Source organism: Solea senegalensis, linkage group LG14 (assembly GCF_019176455.1).
Source record: "Solea senegalensis isolate Sse05_10M linkage group LG14, IFAPA_SoseM_1, whole genome shotgun sequence".
Taxonomy (NCBI): domain Eukaryota; kingdom Metazoa; phylum Chordata; class Actinopteri; order Pleuronectiformes; family Soleidae; genus Solea; species Solea senegalensis.
The window spans coordinates 8551976-8571175 of NC_058034.1; the positions used below are offsets into that span (position 1 = coordinate 8551976).

The window sequence follows — 19200 nt, forward strand, 5'->3', positions numbered from 1 at the left end:
AATCGTTCACATTTGTTGATGACGCCATTGGCTTTCAGTCGTTCATGTTCACTATAAAAATGTACTAATAAGGAATATCAGTTATACCTTAACAGTATAATGATTTTTCCCTATGGATACACCTAAAATGTTGCTGATTAATAAAAACTGTATTGAGAGAGTACAAGATAATAATTACATGAAATAAATCATGACAAAACTAGCATTACATTTATAATAAATTATGGTTTTGCATGTGATATAATTGACAGACCTTCAAAACTGACCTACTTTGCTATGTTGCATTCAGTCAACAGTAAAGTCAGGTGGAAGTCTATTAATAACACCAGTTGGTGTGTTGGGCAGCAGAAGGACAGGCACTGTGCATAGTGTGGCTGTCTGTCGTGACATGGCCATGAGCTTGAGACCAACAGTTTTCCCTGAGCAGATAAGCAAACTGGAGGAGGACAAATCAGCTGTAAATGTGGAGGACTCTGAGTCTGATATCCCTGATGCCACGCTATGTGTTGAAGGTGAAAGTTTTTACGTCAACCGTCAATGTCTGGCCCAACAGAGTCCCTACTTCAGGGCTCTGTTCTTTGGCTCTGGAGTAGAAAGCAGCAAAAGAAAAGTTGAAATTAAAGGTGTGGGCCGGCAGCATTTCAGGGTTTTGATGGAACACACCAGGAGATCCAGGCTGGTTTTGGACAGAGAAAATGTTCTGGGGATCCTTGAGACTGCGGACTTTCTCCAGCTCGAGCGAGCCAGGCTGCTGTGCTGCAAGTTCCTGGAGCGTGAACTGCACCTGAGTAACTGTTTGGGGATGATGACTTACGCCTGGCAGCGAGGCTGCACTCCACTCTACACTGCTGCGAAACAGGTTGTGCTCACACACTTTCCTGCGATCATCGCTGAAGAGGACTTTTTGTCTTTACCTAAGGAGACAGTGGCGCATATTCTTGCCAGTGATGATCTGGCCATCATTAAAGATGATCTGGCCTTGGAGGCCATCCTACGTTGGGTATCATTTGACCCTAAAAGAGAGGAACACTTTCTGGAGCTCATTGAGCTGGTGAGGCATGAGTCTCTGTCTTTGACATTTATCACTGAACTTTTGACCAAAATGAAAAGCTCTGACCCCAGAGCAAACCTCATCCGCAAGCTGAATGAACATTACCCAGTCTCATGGTCAATAGGCAGGTCACTGAGGAGGATCAGGGCCAGAGAAACCTTCTTTGTCTTGGGCGGACCTCACGATCAGGAGCAACAGGCACTGTACCAGTTTCATCCTCTCAGTGGGAGATGGCAAAGCTGTGCACCTCTGCGGAGGAAGAACCTTACACAGTACTCGGTAGCTGCAGTAGGTAATGTTTGGGAAATGAACAACAATCTTTTAATGACAAGTGTATTTATCCTCTATAGACAGTGTGCAAATAAAAGGCACTTTAAATGCACCGAATGTAATTTCTCTCGGTCAAAACAGTAACAAAATATCCAGTGTGATGGAAGTCTGGAAGCAGCATGAGATCGCTGGACTTGTTGTTTTGTGTCTCGTTTCCTTCACACATGCTTTCTTGAATAGAAAAAAAAAAGATTTCTATGGATTTGAAGAGTGTTATCAATGTTTTGACTAATGTAAGTACACTACTGCATGAAGTTTGTATAACATTAGTCTCAATGTTTTTAGATATTTTAATGCATAAATGTTACATATTAGAACTTATTATACTGAACATTGAATTGATTGTCTCTTTTGCTTAAACACTGATTTTGTTCTCATCATGTAGGAGACAACGTGATTGTGACGGGTGGCTACTTCCGGGATGTGCTGTGGTTTAGCGTGGACTGGGTCAGTGTATACGAATGTGGCAACCAGCGCTGGGTGAATGCACCAGCCTTGCAGAAGTCCAGACACAGCCACTGCTCCATTGGGGTGGACTCAGTGTTGTATGTCCTGGGTGGCAGTATGGACGAAGGGCTTGTGGCTGATGTAGAAAGGCTGGTCCTGGGATCAGAGGACGGCTGGGAGGGGGTCAGCCCCATGGTTAGGGCTGTGGAGCGGGCAGCCACCGCTGCTCTGGGGTTGTGTATCTATGTGGCTTGTGGCCTGGATGAAAACGGGGAGGTATACAGTGGAATTCAGAGGTATGTTGTGAAGGAGGATCAGTGGGATGTAGTCTCTTGTTCTCCATTTCCAAGGTGAGTCAGTCCTTAGCTCTTCTGTTTTACATATTCAAAGTGATATTTCTTTGTTAACTTGTTGAAAAACAGCAAACATCCTCTATTTTCAACATATTCCTAGATATGACCTGGTTGCCACTGAACTCAATGGTGCCCTCTACCTTTTTGGAGGCCAAACCTTACGTTTTGACGTGGAGACAGACGAGTGGACGGTGCTGGAGGAGGAATCTCTGGAAAGGAAGTTCTTCTGTGGCTGCACCACAGTCAGTGGTCAAATATTCCTGGTCAGTGAGAGGAGGGTTAACAAAGCATTTCCAAACATGGTGCTGATGGACCCGTATATAAACACTTGCATTGAGATAGATGATGCCATACCTTGCCCTGTGCCCCTCAGAGGGTGTGTCACCTTGAGAATGATCATGTGATGGTGTGTGATGTGACTACTGTATATAACACTAATTGTAGTTATATGTAATGAAAATGTAATTTCTTTTTTTATGTAAGAAGTTTTAGCTTCTGCAAAAATAAAATGAAGTTTCTGAAAAGTTAAAACCTAAAATGGACTGTGGTAACACACATTCAACACATACAGGCAACAAAATTATTGACATAAGTGCAAATTTCTACAACAGAATTTATTAAAACTTCAACTTCCCACACAACCAACAAAGCATCCATGTACACTCATACGGTAAGAGTCAAGTGTAACATAAGCGGATACATAACAGTTCTCCTGCTATTTGCTAGTATTGTATTTTATACTTTTCTTTAATAAAATAAATAATATTGTAGTGGGGGTCATTAAGTAATTCAGTGGATCAGCCCTTTAAATTTTCTGGATCATTACAATGCACAGTAGGTACAGTAATTACGTCCCTTTTCAAAGTCAGATTCAGTACAGAGACAGAAACCAGAGCACCTTTCCTACATCGTTTTCCTACAAAAACGTAACAGCAGTTTTTCATAGTGTTTGATAAGTGGTGTTATCTATGAACATTATCTGTTTTTTTAACAGTCCTGATGATCAAAAACCTGTGAATCTGTAGCCAAACAACATTACAGACACCTGTCAAGTCTGGGTTCAAGTATGTTAGATAAATGCATGTAAAATCCAATGATCTCTTGTTCCCTGTAAAGCATTACAAAAAATGTCCTTACTTACTGTATATAAAAATGATTAAATCTTTACATTTCATAGGCTTTTCTTGATCTAAACCATAAACCATTACACCTTTGACAATGCCACTATCTAAAATAGCTAACATTTCACAATGCATATCTAATGCCCATTTTCTTTATGGCTCACCCAGATGTTACCAGCCTCACCTACATTTCAAAACTAACATGAACACAGCAAGGCCTGGTCCAGGTGTCTGGTAAACAGGTAAAAGTATTCACACACAGAGCTTAATATCAAGTGTTCATCACATAACAGTGTTAAAACAGCAGCCAAGGCACAAAACAAGGGACAGCAGAGCTAACCTTAACAAAAACATCACTGAGAACGCATAATGTCTGTCATTATATTTAAAGTAGAACATCACACCTGTGAGCACATGTTCGCACAGCTATCCTTTTAAGGACTCTCATTGACTTCCGTTCTTTCAGACAGCCTAAACAAAACGTTATCCCCAAACTTAACATAACCAGTTAATGCTTAATCCTACTCTTAACCTAACCACAATTCAAATCTTAGCCCTAAACTTGACCAATTAACCAAAAATGAGGTTCTGCCTCATTAGGTACAAGTCTCCATGAGGACTACTGTCCTGACAAGATCAGTGTTTATGCCAGGATATGTCCTAAAAAAAGGAAACAAATGCAAGTACACACACACATACAGGCATCAATTTTGAGACACGGGGTGGTGTCTCTACAAGGATATGTTCTTCTTTGTGCACTAGGGGGCGCCACATCACTTTTAAGAATCAAGCTCAACTGTCTACATCCACAGAACAATGTAATTTGTAGTTTTCCACGTACTAACACAATGTAGAAACTATCTGTTGAGTAAAGGCTTCATAAAAATAGTCTTCAAAGTGGTTTGCCGACAAATTTACAATCAATGTTTGTACTAGTTTCTGTACAATGAGCCACGTGTGGACACAAAGCCTGAGGAGTGAAGTACCACCTCATTCAAGCTTTAGTTTGCTCGGTTTAAAAAAAACATTACACAGTCTATCACACAGCTGGATGTTTTTGTACAAAACACTTGGTTTCGATTGTTGAACGGATGAATGAAGTTTCTACACTAGGTATTTACAAACAAGCTAATATAATACAATGAAAACAAACAGCATAAATACAAACTCTGATGATCAGATGTGAAGGATTGTTTTTTTAACCCTCTGCTTGTTTTGCCAGTTTATTTTACAAAAGGTGAAAGTAATGATGCTGTTTCTCCTTAATCGTACAACACAAAGTGTAAGATTTACAATCATTGGTGTCTCTTTTGACCTCTCTTTTGAATAAATACGATGCAGACCTACCCTGATGTGAAATGTATCATGTGTCAGAAAACAGTGAATCTCCAGTATAGGCAATGGGGAACACGACTTCAGGTGAGGCTTCTCCACTATCTGGCTTTGGGGAGTCTGCTGTTCATATTCCTCTGATTAGTCAGGTTGTTCAGGACACAGTTGTTAGCCAGCGATGCTAATTTGGAGTTAATTGTACCCTTCCTCTGCTGCCAGCTGCATTCCTCCCCATCTTCTTCATGCTCCTCCTCTTCATCGTCCACTTCACTCTCCTCATCACTACGCTCATCACGCTCGACCTGATAAGAAAAACAAAAGTCGACAAACTCTATAAATACCTGCCCTATAATTTGCTAATGTAAAAAAGTGTTCTACTTACCTTGCCCAAAAAGACAAACTTGTAGACCATGCGCAGGATAAGATATGCCCAGAAGATGTGCAGGGCTTGCAACACTAACAGCAGGGCATTGAAGAAATAATAACCAAAGAAGGGCTGGAAGAACTCTGTAGACACCACCAGTGTAGTATAGACCACTCTATAAAACACAGACAGATACAGTCCAGTGGCGGTTGCTGGTCTTTGAAACATTTCAGGCCCAGTTATTTACTGTATACATACAGTAAATCCTTACATTAATTCTGCAAACACACAACTAGAACAAGGAAACATGGTAATTGCGTAAAACTGAAATCCTATAATAGTGTTTTTAATTACAGTGCATATGTACAAATGAAAATGGGCTATACCATTGAGCAAATAACACACAGCGACCAGCTATTTCTCTCTGAACTTCCCTCGCAAAATCCACACAGGACAGAGGCAGCGCTGTCAATCTAAAACTGGCTCCGCCTTTCAGACAGTTCCTCCATCGTCATCCATTGACTCCGAGAGAAGCTGAGCTTCCTTGGAAGTGATGTTTTTGCTGCATTTGTCCAATCACTGTCGAGCTCACCGCAGTGAACAAACCCTAATCTGTGCTGTCCCACAGAGAACAGTTGAAGTTGAGCTTCAAGTGGTTTTAATGTGGAGGCTGCTACGGGAATACGAAATTCATGTAAGGCGGTATTTTTCCGACATTTTAGTCGGTTCTGCTCAGAATATATAAACATCCATCCTAAGTGACAGGTCTGAACAGGCCAAATGTGTTTTCAGATCCGATCACATAAACCACATTCAGAGCAGGTTTGAGGATGCGTTTGTCCACCTTCCTGAATGTGGAAAAGTTTCACATCAATATTACAATAAGTTAATTTATTCGCAGCCATAGCCACTTTTTCCACACTCATCGCCAACTACTTAAAACCCTTAAAAAGTAAAAGCATTAAGTTCTGCTTCTGATGACAAAATAAGCTCTATGTGAGGCCTTTTCTACCTCCTGGTCTCAGCTTAGGAACCAGTGCAGTGAAGTCAAAGGAAATATGAGAAAGAGTCGTGGGATCTGAGCTGATCCTTGACAGGTCAAACAAAACATTACAGACCACAACAACTATGGACTTTTTTCTTCTTCTTTTTTTTTTTAAAGATGTCAGTGATGTCATACCAAAACATTTAGGAGACTTTGACTTGCAGTATTATTCTAAGGACACAGATATGTACACCACTTCCACTTCAAAAGTAAGTAAAGCTGAAACGTTTCTTTTGATTGTTTTGAGGTGGATGTGGTTGTTATGAGATTGATAATGTCATCTGTATCATGGTATCATGTTTAAAAGATAAAGAAAAAAACATTTCCGTCAACCAAGATGATGCAAGCACACACACTGTCACTAAAGCATCTGCGATGACAAACATTTCTGCAGTAGCATGGCCTACCTGCCAGGAAATACCACCAGTCTTGTGACAAGGAAAAGAAGAGCGAAGACGACAAAGAGTGAGTCACATGTCCTGGTCCAGCCAGCATAGTGAAACATCTTGGCAGACTTTTGTGAGGAAAGAAAAATGATTAGTATCTTCATAAAAAGCTAGTAATCACAATAATCTCTACATTTCTTTGCATTGCTCAGTCCATACTGGACCCAATAATAGGAAATCAGGTGCAATCAATGCAAGTGCTGTATTCAAAGTGGAATGAGGGAGGTGCAGGGAGGGAAAAGAGGGTTAAAAGGGTAAGATATTGACATTTTTAAAAATGATGGAATATTCTACCTCGAGAAGGAAGTCCGAAGAATCGTGCACCAGCATCACCAGAGTGCCAACTCTCACATAGTTTGCACAGTAGGAGAAACCAATGAGAAACAGGGTGGCGATGTGATGAATGACCTGTTCCTTGAAATCCTTGAACACACACACACACACACACATAAATCACACAGCACGAGAAAGTACAGTAGACAAGACAGATTTACGCGTTGTCTGTAGTTTGTTTGTCGTTGCAGCTCAAATATCTTTGTGTCTCTACTGCCTCATTTTTTTTTATCAAACTAAATTGGCTAAAGGGAGAAGACGCTGAAGAGCAATAGTTTCTTCAAAGCCTCAGAAATGTGTGAGAAATTACATTATGGTTTTGTTGTTGTTGTTTTACCATTTGACTAGAACGTTCCGTTTGTGTCTGTGGGGCGTGAGTGTGTGTACGTATGTGAGTGTGGGATCCATGAACATAATACTCACTTTTCTCTTGACATCCACAGACACGCACATTAGCAGCGACAAATAGAAACCCATTTCCAAGACGTAGTACCAGTAATGAGCCTCAGCCACGGGCTACAAAAAAACAAGTGAATGAAACAAAGTCAAAATTTAAAGACAGTGCTTAGTGGCATTTCCAACATCCTGCTCCCTCAGCTGTGCATTTCAGGAGCACATACTGTTGATGTACTGTATTCTGAAGCTTTCACAGCCAGCCAAGCAGAATGCTGTTCATGCAATATGCAGAATGTGGAATTAACTGCAATTTCAAAGTGATTTCGACACTTCATACCGTATAAATCGTTCTTCTCATTCCTATAAAGACTCAAAAAAACCTTCTAAATGAGGTGTTTTGTTGTGATGAAATAGGTGGCATACTATGTTAAATCTAAACTCCTCACCAACTCTGCAGCAACACAATGGAAGGAAGTTGACCGTGGCATTTAATCCTTTTTCTTTGTTAGACCACAGCACGTGTAGAAAAGGAAAAGGGTCAGCAGATGTATCGCCTGCAGGCGCAGTAATCAGTCAAAGTTCAGACAGAGAGTTTTGTGGCTTTTCATTGTTTATTTTTGTTGTTTTTTTTCCTTCGTGGTCATGACCCACAAGGAAGAGCTGGTTTTGTTCTGGGGAATGCAAACCTGCCTGCATACCTGACTGTTGTCAGCACAGACAGATATTAGCTTAGTCACTCAGGGTGACATGAAGGAAGTGAAGAAATGGATATGAAAGTGTTTGCTGTGGTCAAATCCTTTTACACAGACTACATACTGTTGTTTATTTTCATTTAATTTATCAATAAATCAGTCTTGAACATTCAATAAGTTGTGACAGGTGCAAGTATAAAGAAACATATTTCTTTAATATGACTTTCAACTTTCAAGCATTTCAGAAATGCAGGTAAATGCCACAGATTATCATTATTCAAGGCAAGATTGCTTCTTGAATTATTGTCTGATATAATTTGGTGACATGTTTTTTTTGTTTTTTAAATCAACAACATTACAATCATTCACAAAACTTTTATTTAAAATCACGGTGTTTCCTGCTCACCTGTTTGGGATATCCTCGCCAACATTCTCTGTGGTCCCACAACCACGGGCTCTGGAGGATCAAGGAAACAATAATTCACATGAAATAGACCGCAATCTGAATATTATTTAAACCTCAAACCCAAAGAGAAGGTGAATCACACTATGAGACCACTGATGCTATGAGACACTTGTGTTTTTACATGCACACCTAATACATGCAGACATAAACTGTCTGCATGTGTAATCCAGGACAATGAAATGAAGACTTACATTAATTAAAGAGCCAAGCCCGGCTGTGAATGCTACAAGATAAAAGACGAACCTCCACCTGCAGAGACAAGTATGTGCGATATCGCCTGTTAGAGTTAGTTTATTAAAAAAATATACAGAAACACAAACAGGGGAAATAGATAGAAATATATGAATATGGCTGGATCATGCAAGTAGGATGACATAAGTCACAGAGGACTGTAAATCAACTTTAATACGACCATTTTCCTCCATGAAATCACCATGGGATTTGCACACTAGACCGCCGTGAACTCCACCAAAAGTTTCCTTTACAAAATTGACTCAGTGACTGCTGTTAAATTAAAAAAAAAAAAGAAAAAAAAAAGGTGTGAGTGGTGCAGTGCTCTTCTCTGCTACAGCTCCACTTAAAGGAACCCTTCCAAAAAAAAAAAGCGTAACCTGCTTTAATTAGAATAAGAATACTTGATTAATCCCCGAGGAAATTGTATGTGGTCATACAGTATTAAGAGATATACAGTTATAGGAAAGAAAATACCAAATATTACAAACAAAAGTCATTATATATATGAAATAATGAAATAAAAAAAAACATTATCAATATGATAAATAAGAACATGGGTAGCTGTTAAACTCTGTACAGAACGTGCTGATATAAAATATTGTTCTGTGAAGTTAATGCTGTTAAATTGGTGCATTTAGGTAAAAGAAAAACTCACGAGGCCTCGCAGAACTTTTTGGTATTGCTGGGTCGATCCTGGTTCCTTCTGTGTCTGAACCAGGTCTGGATTTTTCTCTGTGAGAGGCCACATTGTTTCCCCAGGTTCACCACATCGCTCTGAATACAGACAAACATTTTCACACATATGTGTGCACACAGTCAGGGTTAGAATACAGAATACTTTTTTTTAATTATTATTATTATTATTTTCATGTGCATACATTTCTTGGTAAAGTGTGCAAAAAGCTACTCTCTCAGTGTCTGAGCTGCAGAACTGCACATGTGACACAAATACAAAGTACTGTGTACAATGCCAGGACAGCAAATGCTTGACACGTGCGTTGCTCGCCGTACAAACCAGATGATTTTCAAATAAGAAAACACGGAAAAAGACGGAGGACTCCACACATGCAGATGAACAATCCCATGTGCATGCACTTATGCACGCAGACCCAAAACACAGAGCAGCTCTCAAAGACCTGTGGATTTTTAATAGGAAAAGTCATGTCACGTCTTGTTGTGACAGGTGCCAAACCCTGTTTGTCCTCACAGGAACTTTCAGTGTCACAATGCCAAATGAAACCAAGAGGTGGGAGGAGAATTTCCACGTCTACCGGAACATCACCTACTACCTGTACACACCAGTTCACCGGTGAAAGGGTGAACACATGTCGAGCAGTTGTCGAGTCTGCTGTTCTGATGCGTCTGTGGTTCCCTCGCATTTGTAATTAGCAGTTAAAAAAGGGCAATGACAGTGATTAAGAGAACAGGCAGCATTCTCATGGTGAAGCATTTGACGATGACATCTACTGAAGACTGAACACATCATAATCAGTTCACTCACTGGTTACTTCCTTTTTAAAAATCCGTTCCTTGTTCGTAAAATTTAAAACAGGTTTAGTTTGTGGGCTACCATAGTAACATGGTGATCGAAAACGACAGCCTCTGTGGAGCTGACCCGACTTAATAAAAATATAAAAGGCCCATTCTGGGGTCATGAAAAACAACAACCTCTGTCAATCAGGTGATTGTTCACTTATAAAAATATATCTTTAAAGACTTTAAACCAAGCAAGTGGCTAACTAAGGGCACCAGAGTGTGCAATAACAACTTTGATGTTTTATGATGATTTATCAGTACAAAATTAGACAGAAAGGTGCTATATTTGCCCCCTCAAAAAACAAGTTCACATTGAACAGGTACTGTAGCAGTAACTTTCTTTATCTACAATCTATCTTCTGCCAGATGAAAATACACTGGACCTTTAACATGTAGATGAGTTTGTAGTACTTAACATGAAGTTAGAGGGTTTCTGTCTTAGCAAAGCGGCCTTGGAAGTTGCTGCTTTCACAAAGGATTTTCAGCAGAATAAAAAGGAAAAGAAATACAAACTTGCGATGGTTGCCGGCTGTTCTGTTTATAGAAGATCTCCAGCTTTGGTATGGAAGCAGCTCGAACACGAATCTGATCCTTCACACCTAAATATTTGCTAAACGGGAAAGCAATGAGCCTGAAGGGACACAGAGGAAAATAAAATGTCATTTCTACATCATCATCTTCAATCTTCATTTTGTTTTTCAGTGGCTAACAAGCATTGGTCGATACTGAAGCCTCTTTTTCAAAACTTTTCACACGTCTGCATTACTTTCATTAACCAAAACCCATTAAAACCCAACTAAACAGAGTCTATACCTCTCAAAATTATGATGTGAATATTATATTTCACATCATAGTATAAAAGTAACCCTTTTTTAATTACTAACACTGTAATTAAATTGCTAAAAATGCAGACATTTGTTTCAATATCTTCTCAATTTTCTTTAATTTCTTTGTATAGCACAACATCACAAATACAATTTGCCTTGAAAGGGCAAAAAACATGCACAAAAATATAATTAGCAATATCATAATTGTCTGCACGCACTCTTTTATAGTCATAGCACAACACACTGGGTCGTAATTCAAGAGGACGTACTGTGAGGCCACATCAAACAGCTGTCCAATGTGATCTCACCCCACCATAGTACAGAGTAATAGCAACAAGATAGCTCGTTATTCTTCTGCCCTGACAGCCCGTACTGTCTCTCCCATGGGCATATAGTGACATTTGGCAAGTTCAGCCTTGGTCATTAGCTGATATGGCATCGAGGGACATTTGATCTGCGTGTGTGTTTCATACAGATGGACACAAACAGAGGAGCAAAAAGAAGGGGAGGGACAATGTGACTGTATGAGCACAGGTGAGACGTGCTTGTGTGCACACATAATCACATGTGTACAGTAACTCTACCTAAAAGATAATCACCATCCTCAAGTAAAGGACAGCAGGGTTAGACTAGAGAGCGAGAAGGTCAGGGTAGCTTTACACAGACACACACAGTCTCTGGTTACAGGAATTAGTCAAACACACACTCATAATCTATCCCTTTAAGACCTATCATTTAAAACGCCTTAACAAAGCCTTGTCCATACCCGTTAATACCTAAACCTAACAACAATTCAAATCATAGGCCTAATGTTTAAGGAACTTAACCAGCTCCTTAAAAATTAGGTTCTGCCTCATCAGAACCAGGTTTTGGTCTGAACACTGGTCCTGTTAATGCCAGAAAAGGTCCAAAAAGGTGACAAATACAAGTACAGATACACACACATAAACCCACTTATCTTACTACAGGGATCAAATGAAGACACATCTTTTCACCTTCCACCTGTTTGACCGCTATTCACACACGAGCAACACCTGAGAATCCCCACAACAACAGTAACATAATACACAGACGTCTGCCTCTACCACACACACAGGCACCGCATGTTGAAGTTTATCATATGCTATTATCCAGCCCCCGACTCAAACTTATACAGCTACTACTAGAGCTGTGTATTGGTATAAATCAGACGCAGCAACAATTGTATCTGCATAAAATCTTGCCAATCTTTGATTCAATGTTTCAAAGAATCATTATGGTATCACGCCACGATATTCCACAATATTATTCGTGTATCGATAGTTATACACGGTCTAATACTGGTCAAAATCGCTGGATCGGATATCGGACAGATAAACACCTAAAATCTATCCAAATGTCCGATATATATATTGCTTGATTCACGATGCACAGACTGTAAAAATGTAAATAAAAATCAGCAAAAGCTGGGTAGTTTATTTCTTCTTTTTGGGAGAACAATATTTGTTACACTGGCTGGAGAATTATGTCTTCACAGTTCATAAATGGTCTAAAATGACTGTGTCGGACTAATACTGGGATCGATAGGATACTCGAGTTTGTGATATCGGTATTGACACAGAAAAGTGGTGTCGTCCCATCCCTTATATCTAATTGTTCAGTTTATCAGCGGATCCATCTCTGTCATCTGTCGGTAACCATGCAAAAACAAATCTTGACCTACTTCTAGGTGGCCAAACAAGTTATCACGATAAAAATCGTGATAATATTGATAATTATCATAATAAAATGCCTGCTAGCTAAAGACTGAGATTTGAATAGAAAGTTGAATAAACTAGTTAACTGTGGTTTTAAAACTTATTTTATAGTCAGAGAGTGTGTTTTAATATTAAATAAAATTAGATTAAGGTATATACATTGTTATTAAAGTACTATTTTCCTTTTCTTCAAACACACTCATGCATCACACCTTTTAAGGACCCACAACAATCAAGGAGCACGGCCTTTTTCCCACAGTCAGCAGCTAAATCTGTCTACTCATGATGCCTGCCTCCCATTGCAGGTCTGATCTACACCCTCCATCTCCTTGGAGCACTGATGCAAGTAACGGAGTCATTACTCTGAACCACACACAGTGTTGCAGACAATGAAGGAACCAAACACACACAGCCAAACCAGTGCAAGTCTAAATGAAAGCAGAGGAAATCAGACGCCGTGCTTTTAAACATTTCCTTTCACGTGATGACGGACTCAAATATAATTGGCCTTATGCTTGACTTTCGGGGAAGTCCTGTTACATTAACGTTCATGCTCGTAGGCAAATGACAATGACAACAGTCAAGAAGTGGATCTTGGCGTTTCTCACCTCTCAAAGACATATCTAAGAGCTATAAAGGTAAAGGCCAGTGGCAAAGTGTAGATGAGATCCCTGGGTAAAGGAATGCGGCCGTCGCCCTCCTTAATCTCAATGTCCTGCCAGCGGACGCCCGGGGGAAGCCAGTACTTCTCCTGCCACAGCCACTCATTTATCAGGGCCTCCATCCTGAGGAAAGAAGCAGAGGAGTGGTTCAAGTGTTTGCTGGACCCATGACCTGGGCTGTTAAAACATTAATGCCTTATACATATTTAAGATAAACACAAGCTAAGGTTAGAAAAGAAGGGACACACAGAGGACAGAAAGTGGCTTCTTTTGATCACACATACTTGTCTAACTCCAAGAGGAAACTATGCTTTTTTTATTTGGTTTGCTTGAAAAATGACGTAAACAATGCATCAATAATTGTTGTAGTAGTTGCAGCCGAGTCTCTGTCAATCAAATAATTACACAACAACACCCATTCAGGTCAAAATCAGTTTGCCAAGCACAGAAACAAGAATGGTACCTGGTCCAGTTCCAATAACTTGCGTGCAAAGAAATCAAAACAACTCAGCCTTGATGCTTGCCAATAGTCTCTCTCTCTCTCTCTCTCTCTCTCTCTCTCTCTACACATACTCTCTCTCTCTCTTTACACACATACACAGAGGGGGGGAGAGAGAGAGAGGAAGAAGAGAGAGACCACGTTTTGGTCTCTATTGGTAACCACTGGTTACAAGGTCAGTGTTGTCCTTGAAGAGGAAGCAAAAACGAGTATACACGTAAACACACACACGTTTATACTTCATTCATAGTGAGGACACTCACATAGACATAATGCATGACCTAGCCCCTTACCCTTACCTTAACCATCACAACTAAGTTCCTACCTAAACCCAATTCTAACCCTAAAACCAGGGTTTAACCTCAAAACAGTCAATTTAAACAAGAAAATAAGTGAGAAACAGCCAAATTTCCCTCACTCGGTATGGTTTATTATACGATTGTTGGTCCCCACAAAGCTGCAAAAACAATAACACACACTATAGCTCTCTCTCTTACACACACTCACCCACACCCACCCCTTTTGCACATTCTTAAATCACATGCACAGATCAGGTCGATTTCACTCCTCGTGTGAAGTCCATTATTGTAAAAACCTCTTTCCTGTAGCATCGCATTGATTTTATTGCACATATTGATTGTGGGCCTCGCTGCACAGCATGTTATTATTAAAGGCTCCACGCAGCAGCAGCAGCGGCAGCACGCGCAGTCAAAGCAAAGAGACACAGCGACACGCCACCTGCGCGCGCGCGCACACACACACACACACACATCTACGGAGACGGAAAAGCTACACATTAAAAAACAACGCGTAACATAATTAACACTCGTGCACAGACAGAAGAGTGACATCGCGACCATCTCCTCATCATCACATCGACTACGTCAAGCCTCACTGACGCACAGTCTCCCCTTCAACACACACACACATACCATAGAGAAAAGGAAGATAGGGAAAGGCTCACTGTCATTCAGCACAAGAATAAATCGTATCTTATAAATCATCGCTGTTACCTGTGAGCGCTGAGCGGCCTGTGATGGGGATGGAAGAGAACAGCGGCACCACGGAGGAGGAGAGCGAGAGGAGGAGCGTGTTTGACGCAACCTGCCCCTGCCGAGGGAGGAGGGAGGAGGGAGAAAGGGAGGGAAGGAGGCGCTGTGCCACTGCCTTCATCATAATCATTATTATCATCATCATCATCATCATCATTGTCAGCATCTTCAGCATCATCATCAGAGACGATCCTGGACTCTAGGGGGCCACAGGCAAAGAAGCTAATTGGGTCTCCTTCACCATCAACAAAAAATGCATTTAGGGTTTTCAGTAAGGGCTCATTACTGCCACCCATAGGTCAGTCTAGGACAGGGGCCTCAAACTCAAAATGAGCCGGGGGCCAGTGATCTGGGGGGTCGCTCAAGTGAAAGGGGCTGGTCCCTGGTCCAGGACATGGCTCATGTTGGTCAGTGTATTTTTTTTAGAGGTGAGATATTTTCTGTGGTGAAGTTTTACACATCAATTATTGTACATTTATTCTCTGAATGCATTCGTGATAAATTGCTCTGGACTGATGAGGAAAGATTGCTTTGAAGTCGTGTGTGCATGGGCTCAGGGTTCATTTAGAGGACAGGGGTGTTGTGTTTCATTTTAAGAAAAGGGAATATGGACAAAGACTATGTTTTCCTTTCAAATCACCTTCATTTATTACATATTCATAAAGGGGATGAAGTATCACAACACTATGATAATGATAATGGAGGTAAATTATCATAGTGTTGTGATATTAGATCGAGGACTTGCAGACTCACTGTATGCATTGATGCTTAGTCTAATTACTTAGTGTAATAATAGTAATAATTTACCTCCCTAATGATAATAGAGGTAAATTGTTGTTTATTAATTTGAATAATTACAATCTTTATTGTTTTTTAATAGGTTTTCAATCAAGTATATTGCACCATGGCGCCATGGTTTGTCAGTTGCAGCTTATTTGTTATGGGCAGGAGAAACATGCATTTCAACAAATAATGCTCAAGTGTTTAAGTATAGGTGTCAATTTTGTTATTATATTCTAGTTATTAGATGAGTCAGGAGTCAACATCAAAGAGAGCTGAGACAGGAATGCTGTGTGGTAATATTCCCTGTCACTGGTTATTTATTAATTTGTGATCAGATAAAAAAAAAAGATTGCTCACATGACAATACTTTTCATGCCAGACATACTTGGAATTTACAGAACGAGAAAAGGCCTCAGGAGGAAAAATTCCACCCCCCTCTAGCCATTGAGGTGAAACAAGCAGAGGTGAGAGTGTTCTGAATGACGAGTGATGCTGCGTGAAACTGCCGGCCACTCAGGACTGGCATTAAAGTGCTCCTGTGAATATGTGAGGGGGGTTATCCCACCGTGAGACATCTCACTCATGCTGCTCAGAAAACCAGGGTCACGAGAGTAACCTAAAGTTAAGATCCGTCCTATTAGTCTACATTTGAGGTCATGTTGTGTTGTAACGTTGGAAGTGTCTCTCACGTGTCATGTGCTCTACTGTCTACTGTCACGCCAATGAAAATGTGACATGTTTTTATGAAACATAGTTTCCCTGTCGAGACAATAAACTTTCTGCTCACTTCACAAAATCTTGAACTACGATGGAGAGATTACGAGACTCGTCTGTCTGCACCTTGACATAATGTGTGACACGATACAGGTTGAACTGCATAATGTTGAGCATATACAGTACTGTGTATACACGCACGCACTGGAGACCTGGAGAATCAAAAACTAACTATGAGTCAGTCTTGTCTAAAGTGAGTAAAAGTACAAGTGTCCTACTAGAAAATGACTTTGGTAAAAGTTGAAGTCACTTTTGAAAGTAAAAGTCTTAAAGTGTATGACATTACTGTACTTAAGTATCAAAAGTAATACAATGTGAGACTAGAAAAAGTGCTACATAAATGAAGACCATTAACAACTTTTCTTCTTCTGATGTTATTTGGTAGTAATGAGTAACAAAGATAGTTGGGGGAAATGTTGTGGCAGTTGCTAGAAATATAACTAACAACGTACAGATACATGAATTTTGTACTTAAGTACAGTAATGAAGTATTTGTTCTTTGTTACATTACGACACTGATATGAGTAATATGATGAGTTGCGTGCCCACTCACACTACCGATCATGAAGATCATGAAAACACAAAAAGCCCTCTTGACTGACGTGATAGTGATAATATCACTTAAGCTTCCCTCAGCTGGGTGTGTTCTGTCATTGCTGTTTTTTCACATGACATATGACCATGTATGTTACTGCTCGTGAGCAGTAATGTGCTCATGTGCACTCCACTTCCCTATCATGTGCTGCAATCTATGAGACGTAACTACGGCATTATAATCACAGGAGGAATGTGGGCGGCCTGTCCGGTGCGAGCTTAGCACATTCTATTGATCACAATTGTAGAAAAATAAACATGCGTACATGTTTGTGCAATTTTGTGGTGGTTTTACATGGCAGTGTTACTTTGTGCACGTGGCCAGACAAGCCTATGTGTGGCGACCTACACAACAATAAGTAATAGTATAATGAGTGGAATGTTGGTGTCCAAACAAGTATGACAACCCTTAAGTTAGTATGCCTTTTTCCAGCCAATCACAACAACTGACACAGTTTACAAACACAGTACAGTGCAGTGACACGTTAGATGTCATACGCAATGAAAACACAGAATCTGCTCAACTTCAATCGATGTGTGAAACGCTTGCTGCTTTTTCTTGATCCTTTTTGAGTCCAAATTACCTGGACATCTTTATTTTGTTATTTACCAGGTGAGTTACCATGTAACCTACAGTGGTAGTTACAAAATTAACCCAGACAATGATTACTTTAGTTTAGGTTAGTTTATTGTTGGTATTGCGTTAGATAATAGCTCATTTTCATCTGCAGTCCCTGGGCAAACAAACAACAATCAGGACAGAATAAGAACACAACATAGTACGTAAGAATACACAAGAAAACCAATAAATACCTAAGATGGTATGTATGGAATATAAATAACCGACTAACAAAAAAAATTGAAGACCCAAGTGTGTCTGCAAAAAATTGGTACAGTGGTCTATCCAGGCCTGCAATGCCACAATGCAGCCACAAGGAGGCTTCAACATGTAAAACCAGTGCTCCAAATGTAAACCATTTAACACCACAAATGTCCACCTGCTGGTGGCACTGGAAGTAAAGTTACTGAGGTAGTTACTGAAATCCTAATTAATACACAGGGATTCTTCAATGTCTACCTCATTGCATTACATAACCATTAGAGTTGAAGGGGTATTTCACTGTGGATGTCAGTGGTGGACTGATTTGACCAAAACAACCCTCCCTGCAGAACATCCACTGTTGCCGTCCAGCAATGTCTTACTGGGCTCTCAAAGCCAAAGTAATAGGGACCTGAAGGATATCTGAAGATCCCCTGGTTTGTAGCCGTGTACCACTCTGTCTGGGCCAACAATAACAGGCACTGAGGTGGGGAATGTGGACAGGAAACCAGTGCTTCACAGCAGCAGCAGCCGTGGCGGCTCTGAGCCCGGCTGAGCAAAGCTGAGCTGCTGAGGAGCTGACTACAGTCACATTTCAGCCAGCACTCAGGCGGGGCTCCTCCAGGAGACGCACACATACACAACTTTCCCACGGGATTCTGACAACGGATTAGGCCACTATGCACAAGAAAGTGTTTGGATGCAGTTACTGTAAGTCTCACTTATACCCGATTGTGCAGACACACTAGAGCACAGACAGCCAAGAAATTTTACAGTTTAGTTACATGCTGATTTTTGCTGTATTTTACACCAGATTTCCCCATTATATGACTGTCATTAGCTCTTACACACACACACACACACTCATACAGACACATGGCCTCATCAGCACGTTCTCCTCATCTCCCCATTGTCCAAAATCTCCCTGGTCTCAATTAGCTCTGACTCTCCTTGTCATCTCTTTCTCCTTCCCTCTGCCAGGTGTTTTGTCGGCACTGTGTGGCTGCCAACACAATGCAGGCTCTGTTCTCATCCCCCTGTGGAAGACCGCTGGGAGACTGGTCTGTCTCGGGCCCTGCTTCTATTAATTTCTCTCCTGGAGCATTCCTCAACCTCACTGCTGTTGTTTCTCATTCTTTTCTCTGTTGTTTTTGGCACCAGGTCTCCCTTACACCCACAGAGAGAAGCCTGCTAACTTTCCAGCTGTAAGCTTTAGGACAACAGTGCAAAGCATCCTCGTCTCTGTCTGAGACCAGGCTAACATAACAACTGGAGGCTCACAGTGAAAACTGTGCTCCTGGGTTAAA

General features: G+C 40.7%; 2 protein-coding genes across 2 annotated transcripts; one reads left to right on the forward strand and one right to left on the reverse strand.

Moving 5' to 3' along the window:
- Positions 1-374: 374 nt before the first annotated feature.
- On the forward strand, positions 375-3669 carry LOC122780926 (kelch-like protein 23). Its single transcript, XM_044044361.1, has 3 exons — positions 375-1343; positions 1767-2178; positions 2282-3669. Exons 1-3 carry the CDS (start codon positions 389-391, stop codon positions 2583-2585), a joined length of 1671 nt encoding a protein of 556 aa, XP_043900296.1. The 5' UTR covers positions 375-388; the 3' UTR covers positions 2586-3669.
- Positions 2775-14964, reverse strand: LOC122780927 (ceramide synthase 2-like). Its single transcript, XM_044044362.1, has 11 exons — positions 14884-14964; positions 13318-13494; positions 10660-10777; positions 9266-9384; positions 8568-8625; positions 8317-8367; positions 7246-7338; positions 6784-6912; positions 6451-6557; positions 5017-5173; positions 2775-4936 (listed from the first exon to the last, which is right to left on the reverse strand). Exons 2-11 carry the CDS (start codon positions 13491-13493, stop codon positions 4736-4738), a joined length of 1209 nt encoding a protein of 402 aa, XP_043900297.1. The 5' UTR covers position 13494; positions 14884-14964; the 3' UTR covers positions 2775-4735.
- Between the last annotated feature and the right edge of the window lie 4236 nt (positions 14965-19200).

Coding starts and splice junctions, on each gene's coding strand:
- LOC122780927 (XM_044044362.1), bottom strand. CDS start 13,493: ATGGAGGCCCTGATAAATGAGTGGCTGTGGCAGGAGAAGTACTGGCTT. Junction 9,385..10,659: donor ACAGCCGGCAACCATCGCAA/GTTTGTATTTCT, acceptor GTCTGTATTCAG/AGCGATGTGGTGAACCTGGG. Junction 8,368..8,567: donor GGCTTGGCTCTTTAATTAAT/GTAAGTCTTCAT, acceptor TTGATCCTCCAG/AGCCCGTGGTTGTGGGACCA.
- LOC122780926 (XM_044044361.1), top strand. CDS start 389: ATGGCCATGAGCTTGAGACCAACAGTTTTCCCTGAGCAGATAAGCAAA. Junction 1,344..1,766: donor GTACTCGGTAGCTGCAGTAG/GTAATGTTTGGG, acceptor CTCATCATGTAG/GAGACAACGTGATTGTGACG. Junction 2,179..2,281: donor TCTTGTTCTCCATTTCCAAG/GTGAGTCAGTCC, acceptor ACATATTCCTAG/ATATGACCTGGTTGCCACTG.